General features: G+C 34.4%; 1 protein-coding gene across 2 annotated transcripts in view; it reads left to right on the top strand.

Moving 5' to 3' along the window:
• The window catches only part of ZFPM2 (zinc finger protein, FOG family member 2), a 313,640-nt gene that overhangs the window by 49,455 nt on the left and 237,536 nt on the right, over positions 1–26,649 (top strand). Inside the window, exon 2 of one of the 2 annotated variants that reach the window (XM_085316305.1) lies at positions 15,166–15,324. In XM_085316305.1, coding sequence (XP_085172431.1) covers positions 15,166–15,324 — 159 coding nt within the window. Of the gene's footprint in view, positions 1–15,165; positions 15,334–26,649 lie in introns of both variants that reach the window. The other variant, XM_085316306.1, reaches the window with a different exon arrangement.

The raw sequence follows: 26,649 nt of genomic DNA, 5'->3' as shown, positions 1-26,649 counted from the left end.
AAGTAATCTGTTCTATATTTGGCTCCATGTGAGACTGAAAATGTTTAACATCTCATGCTGTTATTAGTAGATATGGCAAAAAATGTTAATATGTATAGCCAATTATTTACTGAAAAACATTCTGGCAAAAAATTTTTTTTTCATTGAAGTGAATTAGATTTGAGAAGTTTAGTGGGAAAATGATTTCAATTTACGTTGTAGGTTAGTCTATTTTTCTAGTCTTAYTTTGACATTATTTCATGATACTCTAGTAGCAGTAGTCCATAATTTTCATTGCTATTATTGGTATTATGAGATGACACAATCTGATAGTATCTAGAAATATTTTATTTGCAATGTAYTATTAAAACTAGGGAGCATAATGATGCAAGAATATTAAGTGCCACATGTAAGAATTTAAAAAAAGATAAGATTCAATACTAAAATTTTAATGGTAGTGAATACGTCATGGAATAACATAAAACAAAAAAAMMCCCACAAAATAACTAAGATAAATATTTGAAAATGAATAATTTTTGATACTTTCTTGCTGTATCAGACCTTTCCAAAATACTCAGCTTCATGGATATGTTTTCTCAATTAAGCTATTTCTAAACATTTAGAAGCAAAATTCCTTTTGAAATTAATATTCAGTTTAGTTTCCTGTAGTTATCTTTTTGTAGCCATAGTAGCTTCAGTTTATTTAGAATAGTCTGCAAGTTTTATAACGATTAGTACGGCAAAGTACAGTATCAGTTAAACTTGCAAAGGCTTCTCTGGATCAAATCTCTAACTAGCTACTATTACTATGAGAAGAAARGACAGTTAAGACAAGTGTGGAGTTTTAGTTGTAGGTGAAACTGGCATTTCCATGGAGATGCAGGTGTTTGCTTAAGTGAGATGAAAGCAGCAAATGGCTACATTTCTTCCCTGATACAGAAGAATTTTGATCAAAGCAAAACCAAAATATAAACCARTCAAGGCTAATTTGATAATCATATTGTAATAAAAGTGAAATCAGTAAGCTTTTCAAGTAGGTAAGTAAGTCTAATAAGACTGAGCCTGGAATAAGATTGTCTTGTTTAAATTCGGCATGTAGAAAAAGTTACTCAAACAGTTGAAAGTCCAGATGTGTCAGAGTCCAGTGCTCTGACCAGAYTCTTTTAGATATTTCATGTGTGAAGGGTGTAGTGTTTAATATCAGATTTACTTATTTGAAGATACTTGATTTTACATGAGTTTCTGATTTAGTAGAGTGCTACAGCAAGCATACTGAAATCACAGTGCAAGTTTAAGTTACATTTAGGAAAACAGCAATTGCAGTTTACAGTTGAATCACAATACAAATGTATTTCCCTTTACCGTTCTCTATAATATGCTCTCCGTCATGATGCTGTGCATCCCCAAGTAGTATATGGGTCGAAACCAGCTCAAGTCCGTTGTTCTCTTCAAAATTCTTTTGTGAGTTGTTCCATTTTTATACTCTTATGTTGGGCTGAGCCATGTATACRSTTCCCCTATGCTGGTCTGGCTAGCTCAGGAAGACATGCGCACACTTCTGATGAACTCCAGGAGAGATGTTTACACCACCAGCTGATCCACTCAACTGGGATGTAGTCAGTCAGTGCTCAACTGACATAGCTCTTTATCTAAAACAAAAAGGCACCAGTCCCCTTTCTACTGAGATAAAATCAGCTTCCCCTGCAACTGCTGTGGTCAGTCACTCCCTGCGTTATTCCATGAGCTTCATGAGCACATTGCCCTAGCCCATTTCCTCTGAGCCTTCTTCCAATGTATGGGTTTCCTGGTTGGTCACAAGATGGAAAACATTTTCAGACCTCTTATTTGCTGTTAAAAAAGAAGTGCCAGTGAGTTACAGACTCATTACCAAAGCATCCAGTGGCCTCATTTGAAGGAGTTGTATTGTTTCTCAAGTTGTTTCAGCAAAACAGCAATCATGATAAGAATAGAGCAGAATTAATTCTTGTTTTGATTTGAGGATCATTGCTTTGAGATTTAGATTGCCTCATAATAACACTTACCAGCCATCTGGTTTCCAGAGGAAAAAAAATTCTTACTGGAAAAGCTAGGCCGTAACAAGCACCATTTAAAAGCTCATTGTCTGGAAATGATATAATGACTTTTTGTTTTCAGATTATTAATTAGTGATTAACTCAGAAAACCAGCAGGTTACGCCAGCTCTAGGGAAACTGCAGTGTATTTTGTGCAACCTTGTTATTCCTATCATTGAGGAATCAAAAAGTAGAAAAAAGTGAACAGGGTAAAAAAAAAAAAAAAAAAAAAAAAAAAAAAAAAAGTACATTGTAACATGCAGTTCTGATTTATTTTAAAATGTGTAATTGACTTTTCTTATTTGTATTTTGAGGATTTATATATTTATGTGCATAAAGAGATATAGGTATAAATGATGTATAAATGTAATTGTTTTTCAGTAAATTTATTGTGTACGAGATCCAGACTAAGTATGCTTGTATTATGTCTTCTTGAGATGTGGTGATAAAATTCATCTTTTTTTTTTTTTTTTTTTTTTTTTTTGTTAATTTGTAAGATAGGCATGTTAACGAAACATGTTAGAAGTAAATCATTTTGTTTTGGGTTAGCATGCTGTACTGCTGTTGGTCTATGAAGATCTTAAAAAATAAAATCACATTTTATCATTATGGTGCATCCTTGTAAGCTACAGCAATTGACGGTACGTCAGCTATGCATAACTGACAATCTTCTGGGCAAACTGAGAACTGATTAGACGCAGAAAGAAATATATGTATTAATGTTCTTTAGCAGGGGTTGATTTATATTGGAAAAGGGACACTGTCAAAGATTTTGTGTGGCCATTTTGCAGAAAAATATGCATTTTATTCCTGATTTTTTTCATGTTATTTGATTTTGATTAAAAATATGCACTGTTCTTTTCTGTTACACTCTGATCTAAAGACTTGGCTCTAATTTGAAACTCTCCAGTTTTGTTCTGCATATTGATAAATTCTGTTATAGATTTAAAAATAATGAATGAATCCTTAGTAGTTGTTTTAAATTTAAAGTTCCAAAGATGTAAATAATTAATTACATGATTCTCTAGCTCTTACTTACTATTAAGTTCTATTTTTATTATCCTAGCCAAATTAAAAGATTCTCACTAAGCTACATTGCCATTCATTTCAGCATGGATCTGTTAGATGAAGAACTTTGTACTTTAGCTTATTTCTAACATCTGAGCTTTCCCTTGCTGTTGCTTTAGGACTATCAGTTATTTTAAACATAGTATTTTTTCCACGTGTCAGTTACATCACCTGTTAGGTTTCAAGTTTTTCCTTTAACTCTGTCACTGAGTTATTGATCATTTCAGATATGCTTACTTTTATTGACATCTAATTYAAATTAGCTCYGAATTGTACACACAAGCTCTATAGCTTTGATCACTTTATTAGAGAGTTGTCTTTCTGAGGCTCATTTTTCTACTGTATTCTCTTGTTTTATGTTCAGTAGAAAAGACGGGGAAWAAACAATAATAATATGAAGAGAAATAGTAACTTGTGAGAGAAGTCAAGATTCACTGATGTTTTCTTAACCTAAAATGTTCAGATTCCTTTTGTCTGCTTTTTTTGATTTAATTGCATGATGACGTACGAGATGAGAGACCAGTTAGAGAAGTCTGAGGAAAAACAACCATAAACAAAAGTAGAGCATGAATAGTCTGCAGTGACATACACAAATAGAAAATATGAAATAAACAGAAGACAAACGACCCTTTAATTTTTATGGCAGTATAGGATGGCTTTGCTTTATGAGAAAAATGTAGTATTGTGTCTTGAAACCAGAGATGTAAAATTGCAGCCAGTAATGAGTATGTATTCCTCTGATCCCTTAATGTACTTGATGTGAGGTTCCTCTTTCATCGTAGCTAACATGCTGGCCATTAAACACACTGCAGCAGCATCATTAGTGGCTTCAAAGTGCTTCTACTTGCATCACATACTTTCCTCTGGCAGGTGAGTGAGAGCAGTGATTAGCAAATACTAGTATCTGTCACTCACTTCTGATATGATTGCCTGAGAAGTTATGTGAAATATAGGTCRCAAGCCTCTGCTGAAGCCAGAGGTATGGAGTGAACTTTTGCATCCTTCATCATTCCGAAAAGCATCATCCTCTAATAGTGACTCGAGCACTTGTAAGATAACCTGCTTGGATATTGTGTTTGAAATCCATGTGTAAGCCATAATGAAAAGGGATTCTAAGTATTTYCCTAGAATTGGGAAGTAAGTACATTTTCACATGCTTTACCATTGGCTGGAAAATGCAAGAGGAGGGAGAGTTGCCTTTATTAGGGAGGTGAATTATCAAAACTCAGAATACCTTACCTGTAGAAAACGATATGAGCGTGTGTTAAAAAAGGTTACAAATATTTGATAAAATAAATATCAATGAAGGTATTCACAGATGAATGAAATATCAAATATTCAAATTTCAGGTTATATATATATATGTATATATGTACATATATTAATGTTGATAAAAAGAACAGAATTAAGAAACCGTCTTCTTGCACAATGAAACTTTTTTCTGTATTGGTACTTTCTAGGTATTTTCTTTCTTTTTTTTCTAAGCCTGTAAATTTAAAATTATGTAAACTTAGTTGTCTGACTGAAGCAGTTCCTTTAAATCAGGTATTATTTGCATCAATGTTAGCCTTATACCATGTTAGTTTGCCAGTAGTTTCAAAATTTGGTTTGTAGAAGTTAACTGATATGAATCTTGTGGAAAGAAGTGATAGGTTTAAAAACTATAAAGTATATCATAATCCAGGGAAAACAGCTTCAGGAGAATATTTCCATTTAAGTAAACATGGAATATTTCCCTGTTAACTCTGTGTTACATTTAAGAAAACTACTGATGAACTGCTACTACTATAGGTACCGCAGATTCACCTTGAGAGCTTTATGCTCAACCTACTGTTTGCTTTGTTAACAGTTACTTCAGGAACAGTGACACACAGTTGATGTCTGTGTTGTTGCTGTGATTTTAGGAGGACATTGACGCAGGRTACTTACTCTGTCATATCAGTTGTTTTCTTCCTCCTCTCATACAACCAGAAATATGCACAACAGTACCTGTTGTGGAGCTTCCACTCTGAAGCTGTTACATGATTGTGGGTAGAATTAGGACAGCTAGTACAGAAAGTAAGTCCTTTTCTGACTCCACATCTTCAGGTTTGGTAAGATCTCTCTGAAAATTTGATAAACCTAATTTCTAATGACCTTTGACTTCTTCGAATTTGCTTTACAATAAAACTCTGATGCCTTGCCTTCACTGTGCTTTCACTTCTGGGATAGCTCAAATGATAAAACAATACATGATAAAAAAAAATGTAACTTTTTAGCTGTCCAGGTAGGCCTTATAAATTTGTCTTATTTTTATGGCATGGGTTAAAAAAGAAGATGGGAAAGGGAATAAGTGCAAGTACACATTTAATCGCAGCAAACTAKTAATTACCTATTTTCTCAAATTTTTATGTTAAATCTGGCAAGAGTATCTGGTGAGACCTGCAGAAGAACCAGAGTGGGCTATGTGTCTAATACAGGTGAGGAATTGTTGAGAGAAAAATTGGGCTTTCCCAGACATACAAAGGCCTGTAGTCCGCTAAAGACGAACTGAAAATTTGTAGGACTTCGCCCCTAACTTGCTTAGAGAGTTCATAGAGTTCTCCTGCCTATCTAGCCACTGAGAATCTTTTAAAGCCAACTTGCTTACTTTACTTGTGTATTCAGGAAGAAAAATAACTGATGAACCAGGATTAGTAACTGTACAGTACTGTACTCATGATAAACTTGCTTTTCCTTCTTTTCTGCTTCAAATCACTTTCTATATTTCAATTACCCAGTTTACCCTAGAGCAAGAGGAGATACTATATATTTTTTTCAAATTATGCGAATAGATCATAATTAGTACTACAAAAAAAAAAAAAAAAAAAAGCTTCCCAGGATGAAATTTCTACTGTTACTTTTTGTCCAAAGACAAAACGCTGTCTGTAATTCTAGAAGATCCGTATTACCTTCTTTTTCATTCTTTTTTTTTTTTTTTTTTCCCCAGGATTTATTTTAATACAGTTGCATGGGATCCGTTAAGTTTTTGCTGTATTCATACCCTGTACAGCTATCAATTTTGCAGTCTTATTGACAACATATTGCCAAGGAAGTCAGCTTTAAAAATTCCTCTGATCTTTGTTTCTGGCATTAGTTATTCCCCCAGGACAAACCTGCAGCTATTAAATCTGCTGTGCTGCTACTGTCCACATTGTATCTTAAAAAAGCTTATTCCTTAAGGCATTTTGGTAGATGTATGGAAAGATCCTTAATGGACAACACTTTTACTGACGTCAGGTGGAAAGGTTTTAGGAGGGCGAAAGATTTTATAAGTCTTTCTTAATATTTGTATTTCAAAACAATTTCAGTTTTTGACCAAACATGACGCTCTTCATTTGGTAAATAAGTATAATCATTTATGATTACCTCTGCCAGTACGTATTATGTAATAACAGTACCACACACCTCTTGACATCTTTCCCTGTTCTCTCTCTGCTTATGTTCAGGTAAAATGGAGGTTCATCTGCATGTCCTTTCTGATTTGTTTGGGCCAGGCAACGTGTACCTTGCAAAACAGAACCTCAACACTAAAAGAACTGCACTGAGGGGACAGSAGTTCTAACTCTTATTTCTGCATGAGCCCCTACTTGAAAACTGAGCTTTGAGATTTGACTGCAAAGGTCTTTAGAGCTTGTTTTTCTTGCACATCATTGTTCTCCTTGCAAATGAAACTTTGATTTTAATACTACACTCACTTTTTTTTTTTTTGAAACTATTGTGTCCCTAAGTATGCTTTGAATGGTCACTTTTTCTGCACTTCACTTTTATTGGTTAGAAATAGTCTGGACTTGGCTCTAAGAGGGAAATAATTATATAAATATACATATATGTGTAACTGGCAGTTGCCAGTTTCGTTGTGGGCTCTTGGATAATGCTAAGAGAAAAGAAGATGGAAGCAAAAATGAAAGGGAAACGCCAAATAACTGGAACATTTAAAGGTCTTTGAAAAGTTTATATAAAAGTACGGTTAATGCTGCCATGCACCAAGGTGCCAAAAGACCTATCAGTGAAGAATATTAATCTATTTTTATAAAATCAAAGGGTTCATATTTTTTGCTGTAAAGAAATAATTTGAATAAAATTTGACCCTTTCTACAATAGTCTGTGGGTCAAATTGAATCTACTATTAAAATTCTCTAATATCTATCTTGTATTAGCATTTCAAAACTCAATTTAAATATTCACAGAGCTCTTTTTTTTAATAAACTTAACAAAATTCAGGTAATTTCCTTCAACTTTCTTGATTGAAGGAAGGCAGTAGGTACAGATATAAAAGATGTACAGCTACGAGCAAAACCTGAAATCAATTATATATAAGAAATAACATAACACATGGAAAGAAATTAATCAAAAGGAAAAATTTCTGCTATATGATTTTCTTGGTCTACTACCTGCAGGCAAGGAACGCAAATGAAAAAAAAAAATCAGCATTCTTCTTACAGATAAGGGGAAAATTAATAAAAATGTTTCCTTCCTCCCAGATCCCCTGATGCAACTCATGTTAAAAGTGAGTGACTGCAGGAAGAACTTGCACATTTAAAAATAACTCCTTTTTTGGCTACAGAAATACAGCTTATTCTTGCTGCTAAGTTCAATTACGTCAGGTTGGTGTGGATTTATAGTGTCCAAAGAGCAGCTCTTTTCCATTCCTTTTTCTATTAAGTTGGTCTTTAAATCATGGTCATAAAGTTTCCACTAGTCTGAAAGTGATAAATGGTTCATTCTGGTAGGATTCCCCAATTAAAATGTAAGGAATATCTCACAAACTGGCACAATCTTTCAATCTGAATGAAACTTCTGAAGTTCAGCCATTAGCACACTAGAGAAGTTTAATGCACACATGTAGTACTGAGCCTCTTGAATATCACTATAAAAATGAAACAGCAGTTACAAAAATAACTTAGTTCAACTAAATAGAAAACTCAATATACTGAAGAGGGAATCATTTCTTTAAAAGTGAGAGTGGTTTATTTGAYAAGTATTGACCTTAAAAAGTGTATATAGGTTTTGCTAAACTGATATGCCAGTTAGAGCTCCAGTCCTATACTGCTGACAGCACACTCGTAATTTTAAGGTATTCATGTAGCAGTCAGTTTGTTGGGATTAGGCATTGCTGTATAATGCCAAACAGAAGAACTGTATTTAGCCACCTGTCTTGGCCCTTCCTTACCATTCTGGTGGAATTAGATAATGAAAATATTTACACTTCTCAGAGGAGCGGAGATGCACTTTTTTTTTTACAATATTGCAAAAACAAAGAGAGCTCAATAATGTTTTGACAGTCTTGGGGTCCTGTTACTGTTGCAGAGAGCAACTAGTTCTGTAGGAAAAGGTTTTTATGTATTTATTTATTTATTTATTAATCATTTATTAAGTTACCTGGAAACCTGTTGTGTACTTCCATTTTTATGCGTCATCTATATACCTGCAATTCTAGATTCTCCTTCTGAGAAGAATATTGAAAGTCTCAGTGACCAAATAGTATCTGTGAGGCCTGTTGGTTAGATATAAACTGAAAATTTAAGTTTAGTTAAACTGAAACTGAGTCTGTGCACTTTAAAAAGTTTTGCAAAACAAGCAGAAGCCAGTTTCCTAGAGAGAGATCTTCCTGGTATTTTCCTGGTAGTGTGCTGTAAGTTTTTTTTTTTTTTTTTTTTTTTTTCCTCCCCAAAGAAGGAGAAGCTGGGTTGTCTCTGCTCCTGCTGGAATTGTTCAGATCATTGTTAAACTTGTCTCCAGGTAGTTGTTAAATTATAGTGTTTGGAAATAACCGTGTCTTTGGGTTAACTAAAAGACTGAAGAAGTAGCTAAGAAGGAAAAAGAGAGCTCTGAACTACTGCCCTTTTCCCCATTTTTTAAAATGAAATAAATTGAACATTTTTTTATAATCTCAATGTTCCTGACTGAATTTATATTAAAAAAAAAGAATGCCTAAGTGTGTGAATCCAAATAAAGTATTTGCCTGTTGGTTTTCTTATGTCATTGTTTCCATTTAGAAGAAAATATTTTGTGGAAAGAAGAGACAAATGAATTGATTTTTCCAAAGCTCTACTGTCTCTCATAATCATACATCTCATACCAATGTTCTAATGTAAGCTAAGGACAGCAGGTATGTGGCAGCGTGTTTTCCTAGAAAGTACTGGATGGATCACACARAACGTACAATTGTGTTGATCCAGTGAATTTCAGGCCTCTCTGGTTTACCAGAGTTGTTATTATTTAATGCTATTACTCCTAATTATATTCATTAACCTCTCCCCAGCCATTTACTGTCAAGGATTGTAGGCTTTCTGAAGCATTCTTAATTGTTAAGAGGACTGATTTATGTTGCTGCTCTGGGAATGTAGGAGAATACTGGTAGGTAGGTGGGAAGCTAACCACTTCATGAGATAATTATTTCAATGAACTTGTATCCCACAGTAGCATTTTAAGCACAAAGCACTGGACAAGAAAGTGCATAAGCATGTGCTTAATTTGAGCATGCATTTAAGTGGTTTCCTTTAGGGAGAAGTCTGATGAATTTGACTACAAGATATGATTACAGAACTTCCCTAGTTCAATGTTATTGAATTTCAATTATTTCATTAAGGTTATAGTACCATAAAACTGGAGACATGCACTGCTGTAGAAGGACTAGCAAGCTCGTGGGGTCTGATGCTCAAATTTGTCTTCAGAGGAGTGTTTATTGTAGAAAAAAGTTTTTATGCTAAAGGAATTTAAGCACTCTTTTTTTGCTTCATTCTCGTATTTTTCTACATTACTAAAATGCTTATGGTGGTTTATTTATGTTTTTGCTAAACATTGCCTATCCTAGATGTTGAGGTAGCCTCTGTTTCTCATTGTGTGAAGATTGCCACTTAGCAAGCTGTATGTCTATATTTACATTTTAATATATGACTATTAGATTTCTTTTTTAAACATTCAATATATTGATAGTGCTAAAAAATATGTGCTTGAGGATCTCTAAATCTAGTAGAAATTGAAGAGCTACAATTCAGATTTCCCCACGCCATGCTGCCAAGTGGCCTCAATCAGAAGTAATTTTCTCCATGAAGGCACAAGCAGCTCACTCGTCAGCCTCTCCTCAGCAGATATTGTTATTTGTATCAAATTATATATGGCGATTTTTTGAAGTGAACTGTTCGGCTCACCAAGCTATACAGGTTTCTGCTGCATTTACTCCTTCGTTGCTGATGCTAATTGTACTGCTTTCTACTGCCTCTTGCTTATCTGTTTTATTTGAGGGGGAAAAAAAAGTTTTAATGGTTGTATGAATAGGTTCTTTTAAAATAGAGTTAGCACCCCCTGAATAAGTAAAACTGATAAACACTAAACCCTCCCACCCCCAGCACCTCCAATCTGCTGTGTTGTCTGAAATACAAGTATTGTTTTATAAAGGAAATACTTTTCTCACGGCTTCATGCAAAGTCTAGGGTGAAATAATGGAGACTTAATTTGCCGTTAGTGCGTCATTTAAGATCAGAAATTAAGTCTTTTATCTAGCGAATTTGGAAATTTTTAACTGCTTATCATGTATCTAGCTAATCTGAAGCATTGGAGATTCACCTCTCCATGGATTACATCAAATTCTTTTGCAAAGTGTTAATAGGAGAAGAATTGTTGAAATGAGAATTGAAGACAAACATTAAGACTGTCTTTCTGGAATTAACTATTCAGCTAAACTCTTAAATCTTCTGAATTTGAAATTTTACTATTTTAAGAATTTAATCATATCACAGGGCTGTTGACTGTCAGATCACGGTGACAGAGGATCCTCAGTGACAGGCATCATTTGGATTTGCATTGTGTCACTGTTGCATTGTTTTGTTGTCAATGTCAGACTCAATCAAGTTAACTGAAATACATTTTTCAGCAGAGCAGGGAAGGGACCTTGATCCTGTTACAGCTGAAATAAACAGCAGTAACATATGAGCAGCTATATAGCATGTGTGCCATAGCTGCTTAGTAACATGATAGTTGTAAGTAATGGGTGTAGTAAAACTAAATGAAATCAACCATTTTTTACAGTAAATTTCAGTGCTAAAGTAACTGATTAAGATGTATGCAAACTATTTAAGGTAATATATTAACATAATTAATAATAACTGACTGAAAAAAACTATCAGAAAAAAATGGAAATAAACTTAGTTATTTTTAAAAAGTATTTATTTTTGGTTTTATGTTTCTATATTTTTWAATCAGGCATAAAATTGAATAGACATCACGTATCTTGTTCCCTAAGTAGGGAGGTTAGGAAACTTCGAAAAATCTACATTTACATTTTTGAACCAAAAAAGATATACATTATCTGACTTGATTTACTGATAGCAGTTTGAAAGGCTGTTTGAAAAACATAAGTAGACAAATTAGACAAAGATGAGTCTGGAAAGTTTGTGTGTTTGCTTTGGTCAAGAACGTTTAATTTCATGCAGTTCATTGTAAGATTCTGACAACTTATTTTTATTCAMATTTGGTATCTATGTGCAAATAATTAGAGAGAGTCATCAAGGATAGATAATTTAATCCATTTATATTTTCTAATAATGAGCTTTTGGTTTTACTGCTTTCTTTAACGCAGGATAAGTTTGAGTGATAATTAAAAATAGCCACAAAATCCAAGCATGAACATTTTGGTTTACATGAATCTGGCAACCAAGAAATACTTATTTTTACTACTAACCATGTGAACTGGTCTGGTTGATATTGAAAAATGCCTTATTCTTTAGTTAGTTATGTTAAAGTTCTCAGTTTATAGGCCCGGACATGATACGAATGTATTTGAACAGTTATAAAGTAAAAGACAAGTTAGCATGAATAAGACAGAATTGGTCCCAAGGGTCAGTTTGTATTTGGATTAACTATACAATGCAGCAGCATCATTTGAACCTAGAAATTTGTTTACATGCTGACCCCTSAATTTCACCAAAATTCATTATGTTTTTTAGGAGCCCAGCATCTGGCATTGGCCCCTGAGATAAACCGTTATATAACGGTGTGATATACACAGTCCATACATGACTTAATAAACACAAATTTTTTTATAGATGCATGTGRGTTGACATACATAAAGTAAAAATAAATAGATGTATTCATAAATCTGGTTTTATTTGGATGTGACAAAATTTACACTTAAACATGCAAATRTTTGGGCAAAATAAGAAAATATTATATATCTGTTTGTGCATAAGATTTGTCTATAAAAGCAGTTGCTAAGAACTTTCTTAGTCTGAGATTTGTTAAAAAAAAATAAACTGCCAGCCCTCAAAAGGGACTTTTTCTTTTTTGAACCTGTGCTGTAGAGGTGATTTTTACGTTGTATTCCTTCTGCCTTCTTGGAAAGAATGTTAATGGAAATTATAAGATGTGTATTTCCATGACTRCTACAGATGGAAACATACCAACTATACTTCTGATATCTTCTTAACTTATATATGGTAATTTTTCCTTGTGACCTGATCGAACAAACTGACTTAACATCTAGAAACAGACTTAAAAACCACATATACCTGCCAAGTGAATTGCTTGCATATATATTGCTTTTAGTGTATTTTTCAAGATACCCTATCTGAAAAAATTAATTAATTACRAAGAGCAAGTCATTCATCAGGAAGTCAACTTTCACCGAAATGTTGGCTGAAGTTTGTATTTTTTTTTCCTCAAACTAAAATACRTGAAAAAATTGTTAAAGGCATATGTGTTGTAGAACATATTTATTCATGCTTATTTATGGCTGAAACTTGCATTTCATGTTACTAGGAGTTCACGCCAATAAATGCCTATACAGACAGTGTCATGTATTAATAAAGTCATAGGATCTGGAAGATATTTTTTGATAGTCTGCTCTGAATTCCTTGAACTTTACAGTAATCAGATCAAGTAGAGCTACTTTTGATTTCAAACATTATTTCCTGTTTGGTGACTGGTTAAAAAAAAGTTTCTTATTTGTATTCTATAGTGCTGCTGTAATCAATCTTTAGACATAAAAGTATATGAATTCTTTCTAGTTTAATCTCATGATATTTTTGGTGGATTTATGGAGATGTGTATAAATCTCCTTTCCAATTTTTTTTTTTAAAATTGCCTTTTATAATAAAAATAAAAATAAAAAGAGAGACAAGAATAGAAAATGATTTGTTATCTATCTTATATAATTGCTGGTTTATATTATTTGGCTCATGCTTTTATCTCTGATTTGACATTGGACACATGTAAGGTGCCTAAGTTGCTTATATTTAAATACAATGCATTGATGATAATTCTAAAATTAAACTTTTTGTTCTGCACTCAGTATAGTAGGATATCCACTCTTCATTTTGTGTGTCTACTCAGTTGCTGGATTTTCTCCCAACATAGCTAGAAAGTGCAGTTAACAATAATGGACACTTTAATAGTGGGGAAACTTAATTTCTTCAGCCATAATAATAGCCCTTTATTTTAAGGGATATATTGCTGAATGATGACTAACACTGGTGAGTATGTGTCCACAAAAGTGAGTTCGTTTGGTCAAATTCTCAGCTGGCSTAAACAGTTCCTTATTCCCCTGAAAGATACTAAGCTATATTAATTTATGTAATCCCAGCTGGGAATCTCAATCAATTTCAATAAAAAGTAACTGTCAGATTCCTCTGAAGCAAGAAGTGCACAACCTAGCCTAAAGTGAATTTTGCTGTTTTAATAAATGTAGGTAGTGACTGACTCATAATAAATTACATAAAATTAGAGTGTAGTCAGTATATGATTTCTTTTAAAAATTTTATCCCTCTCTTTTCATTGAGTGCAACAGAATTATTTATGTATTGTAYCATTGCATTGTATCACTATAGGAATAGTGTATTTAATACTGGAAAACTATCATATAAATACAAATTACGTTTTTTTCATTAGCTAGGTAGCTTTCATTTCTAGCAAGAAATACTTGGTCAATTATAAATGAGGCTGTGCTTTCATTGGARAGTGAAATATAAAATCTTTTTTCAAGCCTCAATCATGTATAATGAAATCTCTCTTTTGCAATCTAGTCTTAAGATGGATTTTGAAACATACTGACACTTAATAAAAGCTTAGTTAAAATATGTCCAATTACTTCAAATCTCTATCTAAACCTAGGGTAAAATTCTGCACCTGCACAAGTAGTGTCTTTACCAGATAGTTAGTGTTAATTAGTGACTATAAAGTGTGTGTGTAGGAAAGAAGAAATTTTAATATTTGAGTGCATTCCAATTGGTAACATAGGCATTATGTATTTTAGATCTGCCAGATTCTGTCTCTTCAAGAGGTTCTGTAGGAATGGGGTGCTTAGGTAACTAGAATAATCAAACAGCTCAGGCTGCCATTTCAAATTCAGACTTATGCCCTGCTTCAGTAACTGGCTTATATTTCTGTAACCCTCGACAAGTAGTTTGCCACAGTGGTTCTTTGGCCTCTGTGAAATGAAACGATAAGTCTGTTGGAATCCCATCTGGGATAATAGACTGGTAGTCTACTAAAGAATAYAGTAAATTAATGATCACAGAGAATATGAAACTCTTTTTAAGTCTCTTCAGGTGTTGGCTGAAGCAAAAGAGCAGAATAAGTTGAAGTTTATACTGTCAGTATCTTTGTAGTTCTTTACTGATATCAGTCCTGTTAACGCTAAAAACGAAGTCTGTAAAGGAAACCTATTAGGTACTGTTATTCAGCATTAAAAAAACAAAGAAAAACAACAAGAGAAGAGTTTTATGTATGATTTTTACTTCCATTGTTAAAACTATCTACTTCTAATACTAGAATCTGATGAACAGTGAAAGAGATGTGCAAGTATTAGTGCTGCAGTAACATTTTATGTATTCTGATTTTAAATAATCAGGAAAGCAGTCACCTTTTATTTCAATTTCTGTTAAATACTATTTGGACCATTCTAGTAAATGCTGAGCGCAGCAGTAGAAAGAAAAATTTGCTCAAGGCCTGCAGTTAGGAGTTCACTAAGGTTTTATTTCACATTGTCCTGTTAGATGGTTTGCCACAGTGTTCCTGATTCTTTTTAAAGGGCCCCTTGAGGATGCCATTGAGGATGAAGAAGAAGAGTGCCTGTCTGAGGAAAACGATATTATCTCTAAAGAAGACTTTCCATTGGAGGAAAGCTTTTCTGCAGAGTTTGAGCCTGAAAATCTGAGCTGTGAAGAAGTGGAATACTTTTGTAATAAAGGTAATCATCGTAGCCCACGTTCTGAGGGAATATTGATATAATTGTGTCCAACTAGTTGAAAAGATTATGTGTTTTTTAAAAGTTACAAAAAGTCTTGTTAATATGATACCTGAAAAATAGGAAAATAAGTGGCTTTTGGAGTTAGTCTGCAAAGGGGTAAGTATTTAAATGAGATAGAGGATTCCTTTTTCAGGGAAGTGAATCATCTTGCCTTTAATGTTATTCTCCAAGAATATTCTCTTACAGAAAGTTCTCACAAAAATTTCCTCTGGATTTAATTGTATAGCAGAGGTCTCAAAAGTCCATTATTATCAAATATGGAACTAACAGTCTAGCAGGTCTGTTCATTGCTTCCTTTCCTAGGAGACATTGCTAGAAAAACAGATTRTGTCTGTAGATTCTAGGATTAAAATACTGCTTATAATAGCACTTACTATGCTGAGTAAAAAAAAAATATTGATTTGTGAAAGGATAACTTTTACGGTTGAAGTGACTTTTTGATGCATTACTTTCAAATCATAACATATATTTATGTTTTAGCATAAGTCACACCAACTCACTCAGTGTTCAGTCTGCAAGGTTGTTTTGTTTCCCATTCAGCTTACAGAAAAAGCACTCTATMGTTACTGTTATATAGAACATTGATTTAATCTTCTTCCTGTTAGATTTCCACTTGATTGCTTCATTGTTTGTCTTCTGCAGGTGAGGATGCCTGTCAAATAGGTGGAATTGTTGTGATGATGTTCTTCTGTTAGTCCACAACCCCTGAGGCAGTTGGATATCAATGATTTTCTCTGCTTTTCTGTTCTTCTGCCAGTATTGACATACATTTTCTCACGATAGCTTGATATCCTCTTGGGATTTTTATTTATTATTTTTGCGTGCCTTGGACAAACTAGRATAAATGTCTGAATAGTCAAGTAATGTGATTGCATAAYGTTAGAGTCTTCTGTCATCAGTGAGGAAGGCAAGAAAATACAATTTCTACGTTTTCTATGCCATTTACAAACTTTTGAAAAAATCATCTGTTTTTTTGCCCTGTARGTACTTGCTTCTTAATGAGAAATAATCCTAAGAGATCAGAACAGTCTGTTCCATAGTTTAGAGTTCCGTAACTGCTGCAAACCTTATTGTGAAGTAAGACCAGATTATAAATGGTCATACAAACATACAGTACAAACGGGGGAGTTAAATGCTATTATAATTGTRCTGTAGACAGGTACAACAATTACTATGCATTCATTTGTTGATCATGTGCCTTTTAGACACCTTTTTTCTTAGCTGAAAGAAAATGTGTCCTGATACTGGCATTACTTAACAGTTATTTAAATTTGAATTTGATGAATTTGACTGGCATCTCTTGAATTCCCTTTGTCACTGTTAGAAGACTGTACCATTCAGTTTAGTTTGAGATAGCTGTTTCCCTGCTTTACTTGCTRTATTTCCAGGGCCCACTGATGGAAATACTACTGTTCACACAAACATAAGCTTTATATTTTGGTTTATAGTAATAGTTATTGCATATTCATATTGAATTTCAAGTTTTCGTGTTACTTTCCTTTATTGGGCACATTTTTCAGGGAAAACACTGAATCCAGGGCATTATATTTAATAACGTTAGGAATTAAATGAGAATACATTTAAATATGGACCGTATTACGGTATGTATTATGAAGACARCTGTTGATTCTTCAAGCAGAGAACCTTTTGACTCCCCAGCACTTCTTTTTCAGAGTAATGTATATTGTAGTTATAAAAGAGTCTTAAACCTATCCAGTGCAGCTGCTAAAGAGGAGAAGTTGAAAAGGAAATTTCTGAGGATGAAGGGTCACATAAAACCCCTAATCTACTTCCAGCTGWGGCAGTGTGACAGAAAGTCTTACTCTGAAGTAAGTAGAGAATATACTCTGGAAAAGGATGGAATGATAGACTGCAGATCTATTGTTTTTTTAATAATGTCTCAGCTTCTTCAGTGTCATAACTGAAGTGATATTAGCATGTGGCCATGTATGTCTTTTCTGAGAACAAAACACAAGAAGAGAAAACTAATCAGGGAAGCAAATAAGTTTCTTTTATGCTGTTTTCACAGTGGAAGAGTTTTTGACTCTATTAAGTAATACTAAATGGAAGACTAATGTAACATGATTTTYATCGTGAATCTAGTGTTAATTCATAAGGGTATTTTTTCTTTTTCCTTTTAATGCTTTGGTATTGAAATCAAAAGATAATATGAGAAATAAAWTTTTTCTCTTTTAAAATAAGTTTGCCTTAATGTCATGACTAAAAGTTTGAAAATTAGTAATGTAACAAATAGGTTAGAGAGTAGGGAGCAAACAAATTTATTTTCATTTTTGGAAGGCCTGACTTTGATCTTTGTATTTTTTTTTTCTGTGACAGTATTGGTGGCCTGTAAAATRGGTATCTTCAGAGGAGAGAAAAGTTAATGCAGATCTATGTTTCCATATGCTTTTTCTAGAAAATACCAGGATTTGCATGGGAAGCCTCCACACTAGCACAGCATTCTTGCTTTGCTACCATTTACCATTGAAAGTTCTAGAAAGAAAAGGGAGTTTCCTGGATATAAGCTGTCCATGGTTCCCCTTGGTTCCCCTGATGGTGTTTCTTTCTAGTTGACCTAGAACAAGAAGACATATAAGCCGCGGTGGGTTCCAGTAACACTGCAGAGACCTGGGCAATGAATGGCAGATGGGTGTGGAGGGGCTGCTGGTGAATGTTTTTCTGTACTGTGCTTTTCATACTACCCCACCTAAGTAAATGCAAAGAACCAGAGAGAACAAAGATTTTAACTATTGAAACTAGACACCGAAAGCAAAAATTCACCAAATTAACAGTTCATTGAGATGAATGAAAGTAGAGGACATGTGCATTCGCAAGTTGATAACAGGCTTTTCAGCTGAAGAGATTTTCAGGCAAACTATGCCTGATTGTATTGTAAGCACAGACCTGTCTCTTGTTGTCTAAATTGCAACTAACCTTTATGAAGCCTTACTTGTCATTCCCACCTTATTAATTTGGGTTTGTGAGATTGATTCAGCAGAACAGTTGCCAGAATTAGAAGGCGAAAGCGAAAGACTCTGCAAAGTGTAAGGCAAATTAATCACATTGATTGAGCTCTGTGTCATTTTACGACTTCCCTTTTTTCAAAATTATGACTTTTGGCTGTTATTTTTTCCTTATRCTTTTGCTCACTAATGGCTTTTACAACAGGAAATCTGGAAAATTCCACTAACTCACTCCCCTTTTGCAATACCACAAATAATTTTGCTGCTTGAGAATATTTATTCCTAGCTATTCTACATCTACAGTCAAATATGAAGAAATAAACAGTGTGTAAACGTGTGTATATTAAAAGCAAAATGGACGTTAGGAACATATGTTTATCAGGTGTGGCTTTAGGCTTATAACTGTGAATGAAATTTTAACCTTTACTGAATGAAGTTTTCCACCTGAGAATGAGTATTTTTGTAAGAGCCTCAGAATAAATGGCATTCAGACGTTCGGTTTGCTTGCAATTTTGAGACTGARATTAGGGGAAATAGAGTATTTTAGAAACCACAACAATAATAAAATAGGCATAGAGCTATAAAGCTGCACTGTTTCATTCATTTGGAATAGAAATTAAAATTTTGGATGAAAATTCATTGCATTTGGTCAGTTTGTGGCCTTTGAAAATTGCCATTTATGCTGTGTATTAGTAATTGATGTGTTTCTAGTAATGGGACTATCTGATAGTGCTATATTAGCCTGGAGTGTCCATTACTAAATATGCCTTTCTCTACAGTATCCAGATAGTGGATATCTGGAATCGKAATCTGGATCAGATTAAGATAAATTCAGAGTAAATTCAGACTGAGAAGATTTAAGTTAGCATTAGCCARTGCTTCTACTGCTGGCAAAGGTGGTGTGGATAAGGAGGAAGTAACCTATCTCCTATGCAGAAGAGTGACGGACTGGATGGCCCAAAGCCTAGTACACAAACTAGAAAATCACACATATAGAATAACTTTTTGCTTTTAAAGGAGAATAATGAGAGGATAAGGATGTGCTAACAGAGAGAAGAGAAGAGATGAACTGGAGGCATGACAGGATGATAAAAACAGAAGGGCAGATATAACAGGTGCGTGGCCAGGAGAACAATACAAAAGGCAAGAAGTTGGGGCGATGGGACAAAAAGCAAGATGAAAATTGAAGTTAGCTTGGTCTGTTAGATAAAGAAGCTCATCAGCAGCCTTTTGTTCTCAGTCTGCTATCCTGCAAATGTACCCTCAGGTATGTGAGGTATCCCCTCACAATTCTCTTGCCTTTTATTTGGAAAGCTTGTCATACTCTGATGGAGGCAACAGCTGTTGCTATCTGTAAAGAGCAGGGAGAACTGGCACCTTGTCCCCTTCTTGAGGGTGGGAACTGGCCAAACAAATTACACTTCTTTATGCGCTTCTCAGCAAAAGGGTTCAACARGAGATTAACTTTCAAGGGAAAAGTTATCTTGAGCAGTTAAGTCACTTGAGATGATGAGATAGTTAAGTAGTTGCGTTCAGAGGAAGAGGAGAAAATGGAGAAAAGACTTTCATCAAGAGATAAAATGTGGGACTATTTTGATAGCATTTAATTGAAGTAAAAGGCAAATGGATGAATATACATATCTGGTTATTAGAGGAAGAAGACCTACCGGTTTCTTGAAGTCATGATTTACAAAGACGATATCTCTGAATTCTCTTGCTTGTAGCTTGGCTATTCTGCTTGCCACTCACATGTAGGCTTCCCAGAGAGTTACTCCGTAACAAGGTAACATCTGCAGCAGACCTCAGGGGGAGGAGATTGAGTGGCCTTAATGCTAGTGGTGGTAGATTACAGAGCGGGTGGCTTCTAGATCCCACTACTAAGTGCACTCTGGGTGGTGACACAGGAAGATACAGGAGACAACAAAAGATGAGGACTGATTTGTTCATGAAGCAATGCATTTATGTTCTATAGTATCTTTACAGCAAACCACCATGTGTTCCTGTAGCCAGAGTGCTGATTGATTGATTGAGGTTYGTGTTCCTTACTTGCCTGTTTCTGCAAGGAAGAAGAGCTGTAGTGCTGTTTGGAATGCTCTCATAAAAGTTCTAAGTTAGCAAGAAGAGAATTTGGGGAACGTAAGGGCTTCTGCATACTGAGTATCGATCTACTGCTGTAGTCTCATATTCTACTTGGGTAGTAGGGGATGAGCTCAGAACCTGAACTGAGTTTTCTGCTTATATACTGTATTTTGTCACTAGGCTGCCAGACCAGTTTAGGATTGGAATTTTTTRCGTTAAACCATGTGACCTGGTTGTGCAGTCAGGCTTGAGATTYGGGGAAACAGCTGCAGAGTGAAAAAAGAAAAAGCATATACAAGGCTAAGTTATGCTGTAYATAAATCTTCCCCTTCATACCTCATGTGCAGAGCTATCATGCTGCCATCTATAATACCRCCCAACCTCTTAGCACCCTGAAAACTGTTTCTGTGTCCCCTTTTCTTCTGATATGTGATTTTGTGTATATGCCTATTTGCATCTATGTAAATATTTTTTATCTCTTTCATGTTAGTCGTGTAATGACTAAGAATATCCTTGCTATTTTCTGTATTTCTGGATCAAAAAGTAGATTTATAGCTTTTTTTTTTTTCCCTAGAGACCCTTTTAATCAATAATGTTTCTTTTTTTTTCAGTAATGGATTTCATGACACATTTCTACCTCTTTTTGCTATAGCAAGTGGAAGTAGGATCAGCATAAGGCAGCTATACCATAATCACTTTGAGTTCAATAAGGAGATCTTTACAGGCAACTTTGTTCTTATTTCTTAACGGGATTAAGAAGCTCAGCTCTTTRAATTCTTGCATATAACACTGACATTTCCAGGGTGTGTTTGGACCAGGGAGTTCAAAGAGAAGGAATAGAAAAGAAAAGCCAATATGACTTTGTTTTTTACCTTGCTAGAGGAGCTGTTTGTGCAAATCGCCTATAAGCTTATTGACCTGAATCTTTTGACTCCTTGTTTTCTCTGGATTTGGCTGGAGTGTAGACACTGATAGAGCACTGATAGAGGTGATTGCACAGCCCTCGGCTTTGCTTGGCACCAGGCCCCCCCCCCCCAGCCTGACATTATCTTTCCCTGGCAATGTTTCTGTTCTCCTGGAGCTCATACTCCTTTAATTTTATTTATTTATTTTAATTTGTTGCATTTTCTTTATGTAGGCTTTCCAAATAAATGAAGGACACATTAATTCTTCTTGATAAGAAAAGGGCATATATGTGTGGTGATGTATTTTCATCTCCTAAGATAAAYRAAAATCCACATAACACTCCACAGTGCTGCTTCTTTCAAAAATAGAGTAATTAGCTTGTATTGACCTGTGTGTGTGTGTTTGTGTATCTGTGTTGGATTGTCACATTCCAGAGTGTTGTTTTTTTTTTTTTTTTTTTTTTATGGTTTTCTGAATCCTGAGTGTCTTGCATACTTTTATCAGATACTGAATATGAATAAGAGAGGAGGGCATCTCTGATAATTGGAAGGGGGCTAAGTTATAATTAGATTGGATCCTGCCAAGATGAAAGGAGACCTTTTTCTTTTGAACATCAGCATTTGCCTCATGCTTTACCTCTCCTGCTCTCTCTCTCTCTCTCTTTCTCTCTCGCTCTCGCTCTTTTCTTTTTTCTCTTCCTGTTACTGTGGCTCAGAGGACCACCTCTTTTCTTGCTACAAGAGGAGGGAGATATCTGAGAAGGTTGGAGTGGTTTTTTTTTTTTTCCACTTTTCACTTAAGAGTAAGGAAAGCTATGAAAGTAACTACTGCGAGATTGCCTATCACCTACTCTCTTTTCTATTTATTGCTACCACATATGTAGCCTTTCAGGTCGTGTTTTCACTCTCACTGAAATCCGTGTCAATATTCACATCGACTGTAGTGGGATGAAAAATTGGCCCTTTTAGACAAGCAAGCTCTTCTTTTAATGAAGAAATGAAAGCATTGGTCATCAAGAAGAAAACTGTATCTCAKAACAAAACATTTCAGAAAGTAAATAGAATCAGATAGAAAACATTGTTTTGACTGTACAGAACTATAAAGTGAAAGAAACACTTAAAGCTTACTCAACTTTAAACATTATATCAAAATAACTCCAGCCTTTTCAGTCAGCACATTTTGGTTTTCAAAAGAACAATGAAATTGTGAATTCTATCAGAGTTATGAGTAAGGGATTATTTGATTACAACATGTACTATAATATGCCTTTTTGGGGAGCCACAAAACTTAAATTTGGATTGACTTAAATTTGAGCTCAAATTTGACAGAATATGAATTGTAAATTAATAAGCATAATCTTCTTTAAAATACRAAATGCACAGATGACAAATTTCTCTGCATATTCTTACTTTGTGTACCATACGTCTGTCACTAATTTCATTTATAATGAAGGTCCCTTTTACCTTCTTTTGATCTGGTGCTCTTGACACAATAATTCTGAATACTTTTGAAGAGTTCTGAGATATTTCTGAAGCATCATTATCAACTCTGGTCCAAAGAGCAGAGTTGTTTGCAGGCTTTGTGCTGAAAATCAGAAGTGGGAATATTACCAGTAATTTAACTCTCAAAGAATCAGAAAAAATAACTGAAGCAAATTCCGCATTTATGACCTCACTGGGTAAATATTGATAGAAAAAAAATCACTGCTAGATAAATACTAGCAGATAACAGAAAAAACTGAAGGAGGCAATTATTTATGATGGCTAAGTCTTTCTCTTGGGTTTGCCTCATGGAAGTCTAGACTGGTTTTGTGATCATGTGTAATGCTGCATGTACTTGGAAACATAATTTTAGGTAATTGGCAACTTTTTATATGAATCACTTGGAATGTTAATTATTTCGAAAAAACATAAAGCTGTTTACATCAAAGTAAATTAAAATTTCACTCTGTAAAAATATATGTGATTAGTCATTATATAGCAGCATATGGAAAGCACATGAAAATAGGATGTGTATGTGATCATGAATGAKTTAAATAGCACATAATAAAATGAGATTTTTCTCATCTGGATGAAGAGGTCACGTAAGAGATGTAATTCTGCAGCGGGGAAGGAGCAGAATTCTTAAATACGTTAAAATATGAACATGGTGAAAAGTCTTCAGACTTGCACTTTGAAACTTGCTAGGTTTTCTCTGAAATCATCTCTCTGTTYTGCTCCAAAAGGTTCTCAGAAGCTCATGGATTGTCAATTTACATTAAAATCATTTTTGGAAATTATGCTGAGCAACAGTCTTCACTTTCGAACATCGAAATATCTTTAAAAATATGCTTGTGTTGCTTTTCTGAGACCAGTGCCTAGAGWCATGCAAGTCTGTAAGCCAGCTTGGTGCTTGAACATGTAAAATTGAGTTCTTGCAGTTAAAGTCTTGATGGGGAAAGATTGAGGTGATGCAAGAAAAGTGGGGTATGCATATATATTTATATATATAAATATATTTCATTTTAATTTATGGAAGATTTCAGGTAGACAATACACCTATATGATATTTGGTTTTATTACTATTGACACAACAGTTGCTCCTTAAAAATTAGTATAAACATAAAACCGATTAATAGAAGGAAAGGCTGAAATGCAGTTTACAGGAACACTTTCACTTTTCTGCAGGAAATGCATCAGAATGAGTGGTCCTTGTCGTGAAAGGATTTCAAAAGCAAAAAATGTAGTAATGAGAACATATCAAACATTTAAAGAAGTAGAAAGATTAAGTCTAGGTGAACTTGAAACACAGCAGTGCCTTATCCCAGCAGAAAAGTGCAGTAGCTGAAATGGCTGGAAATAACTGATACTAACTTATAATGTGATCATGTTACCAAAATGCCATTCTGTCAAAATGTCATTTTGTTAAACAAAGTAATGGTTTTAACATAAAGTAATTTCCGTAGCTTTATTTTGGAGACTAACAGMATTTTATACACATGTAGGTACTCACTTACCTCATTCATGCATGGATATTCACAGACCTTTTCTAAAAGTTAGGAAAAAAGACTATGCATTATTTCTGACCTTTGCTGGCTAAATAATTTCAAGGTTGCTTAGGACAACTAGAAATGYATAGTTATTTCAAATGGGATTTATTCCGGGATAAATTATAATTCTTAATCAACACGACAGAATACAATAATTGTTTGCAAAGCAAAATATTGTAATGATTAATATAATCTGAAACAAAATTCAGTCGATTAAGATACGCAGAAGAGTTTTTTTCAAGTATGTTAGCAAATCAAGCATTTGCGGGCCACATTTTGCTTAAACGTGCTGTATTTGTACAGCAGGGAGTCTCAGTTTATTTTGRTGGGCTACTTTGGAGTTATTTGTGATATACTTCAGTTTAAGTGATATCAGAGTCTAGTGTTGATAGCCCATAAGTTCTCTGTTATCCCAGTGCCTTTCTTTCATGACAGTTTCATTGGAAAACTTTACCTCCCTTTCTGTCTCTCTCTCTCAGCTTCTTGCAAGGCTTGTAGCATGAGCTCCTTAATATGACATTGTAGATGCTGTAGTTTTGTCTTCCTTGATTGTAGGCACTGTGATAAAGCAAATAATAAGAAAGAATTTTAGTATGCTAACCTATAGTTGCTGAAGCTCTAGCTAATTTTCTGTGCAGTCTAAGGGTGGTTCTTTCATAGAATCTGGAATTATTGCAACTATAGATAGTGATGGAAAGGAGGAAAGATCCTCTTCCTCTTATGTCTCCAGCCTCCAAGAGAGCCTGCCTCTTCATGACAAGTCACACTGACCAGTTAAGGTACTTAAGGTTGTGTACCTTGCTGAATTAAAAGTCTACAGAGAACGAATTCCCCAAGTCTCTGAATCAAATCTGCYTTCTTTTTTAGCAGTACAGAATGCTACGTTTTATAACAATTTATTTCTAACAGATTTATTGTAATTGGGAAGTGATATTTCACCCTAAACAGCTGTGTTAGGGTATTAACAATTTAAGTTTACATTTATGCTKCCAGGAACAATGAGCACAAACTGAATTTCAAACTTTTAATGTGCTTTCACCTTAGTATAAGCTGCAGTGTGCTGTTTGTGACTGCTACAATCCTTCACCCAAAGCTATTTTGTCTGATGATAAAACCATGAGTGTATGAAGCTTGCACACTTTTCATCTCTTTTATGACCTTATCTTTTGTGAGCGGCTTCTGTGAAGGTATCCTAACTATAGGAAGCACCTGGAAAACATATATGATATCTGTGCTGTGATAAGCAGTTGTGAACAAGAAAGTAGATCTGTCAGTTCTGAACTGTTCATTGTTGAAAAATACTTTGTTGATATAACTGATGGCAAAATGTATTTAGAGTGACTAACAGCTGCTTTAACATTTCTAGTCAAGAAAGTTCAATAGTTATATTGTGTGAGAATTTATATAAGAGGCTAATATTGATAGGAACAACATGGATTAAAACAGCAGGGTTGAGAATAACTGCCAGCTCATGTGATTTCTTTAAAATATTGCAACTGCTTCTAGTTAAGCTGGTTAAGTAAAAATTAGGAAGTCTTTAATTTCTGTTAAAAATATTAAGATGATTACTTGTTAATATTTAAGTCTCTTTTCCTATTTGTCAGTATTGTCAGAGATTTTGGAGTTCTGCCTCACATGTTTTGAGTAATAARAGACCTGCAGTTTTCAGATTTCCTGATCAACTACAATGGTTTAATATCTTTACTCTCCTTTGTTGGATAAACACTGGGATATTAAAAACAACATAAAAAAAATCTCTGAACTGTTTCTGAAGAGCCACATAACCAGTTAATTCTGATAAGAAGTAGTTAAGATCAAGATAAAAATTTATTCAAACAACTGCAGTAGTGTAATATGACTGTAACAGTCATTTTATTTTTTCTCTTAGTTAATTAGTGTTTTGTGTATTCAGCACTTATAAGGCTGAAATGTGTTTCACCTAACTTTAGCTGGCTAAAGATAGGTTTCTGGTCTAAGCTATGTGTTCCAGAGAATGATTCATCTCAGCTATCTCAGACACCAAGAGTGGTCTCATATCTCAGACATCCTAGAATGGGATGAGTCATTGTGGAAGTTTTTCCCTCTTTTCCCTGAGTGTAAGAGAGCCTACATAATTAGCCTGGACTAGCCTATCTTTCAGACATCTATAGCTGAAGGAAATGAATTCTGYCCAAAGTGTAGTTTTAATACTAAACATAGAGAAAGTGCTGAAAGTCTAGTAGACTTAATTGACTCCTGACTAAATGTGCTGTATGATATTGTAGATCCTTGCTTATATGAGTCTTCTTT

The sequence above is a fragment of the Rhea americana genome, unplaced genomic scaffold (genome assembly GCF_003343005.1).
Source record: "Rhea americana isolate MKP2758 unplaced genomic scaffold, rheAme1 scaffold_46, whole genome shotgun sequence".
In the NCBI taxonomy this organism is placed as follows: Eukaryota; Metazoa; Chordata; class Aves; order Rheiformes; family Rheidae; genus Rhea; species Rhea americana.
Note: the sequence above shows the minus strand (reverse complement) of the source record. Positions and strands in the feature narration are given on the sequence as shown.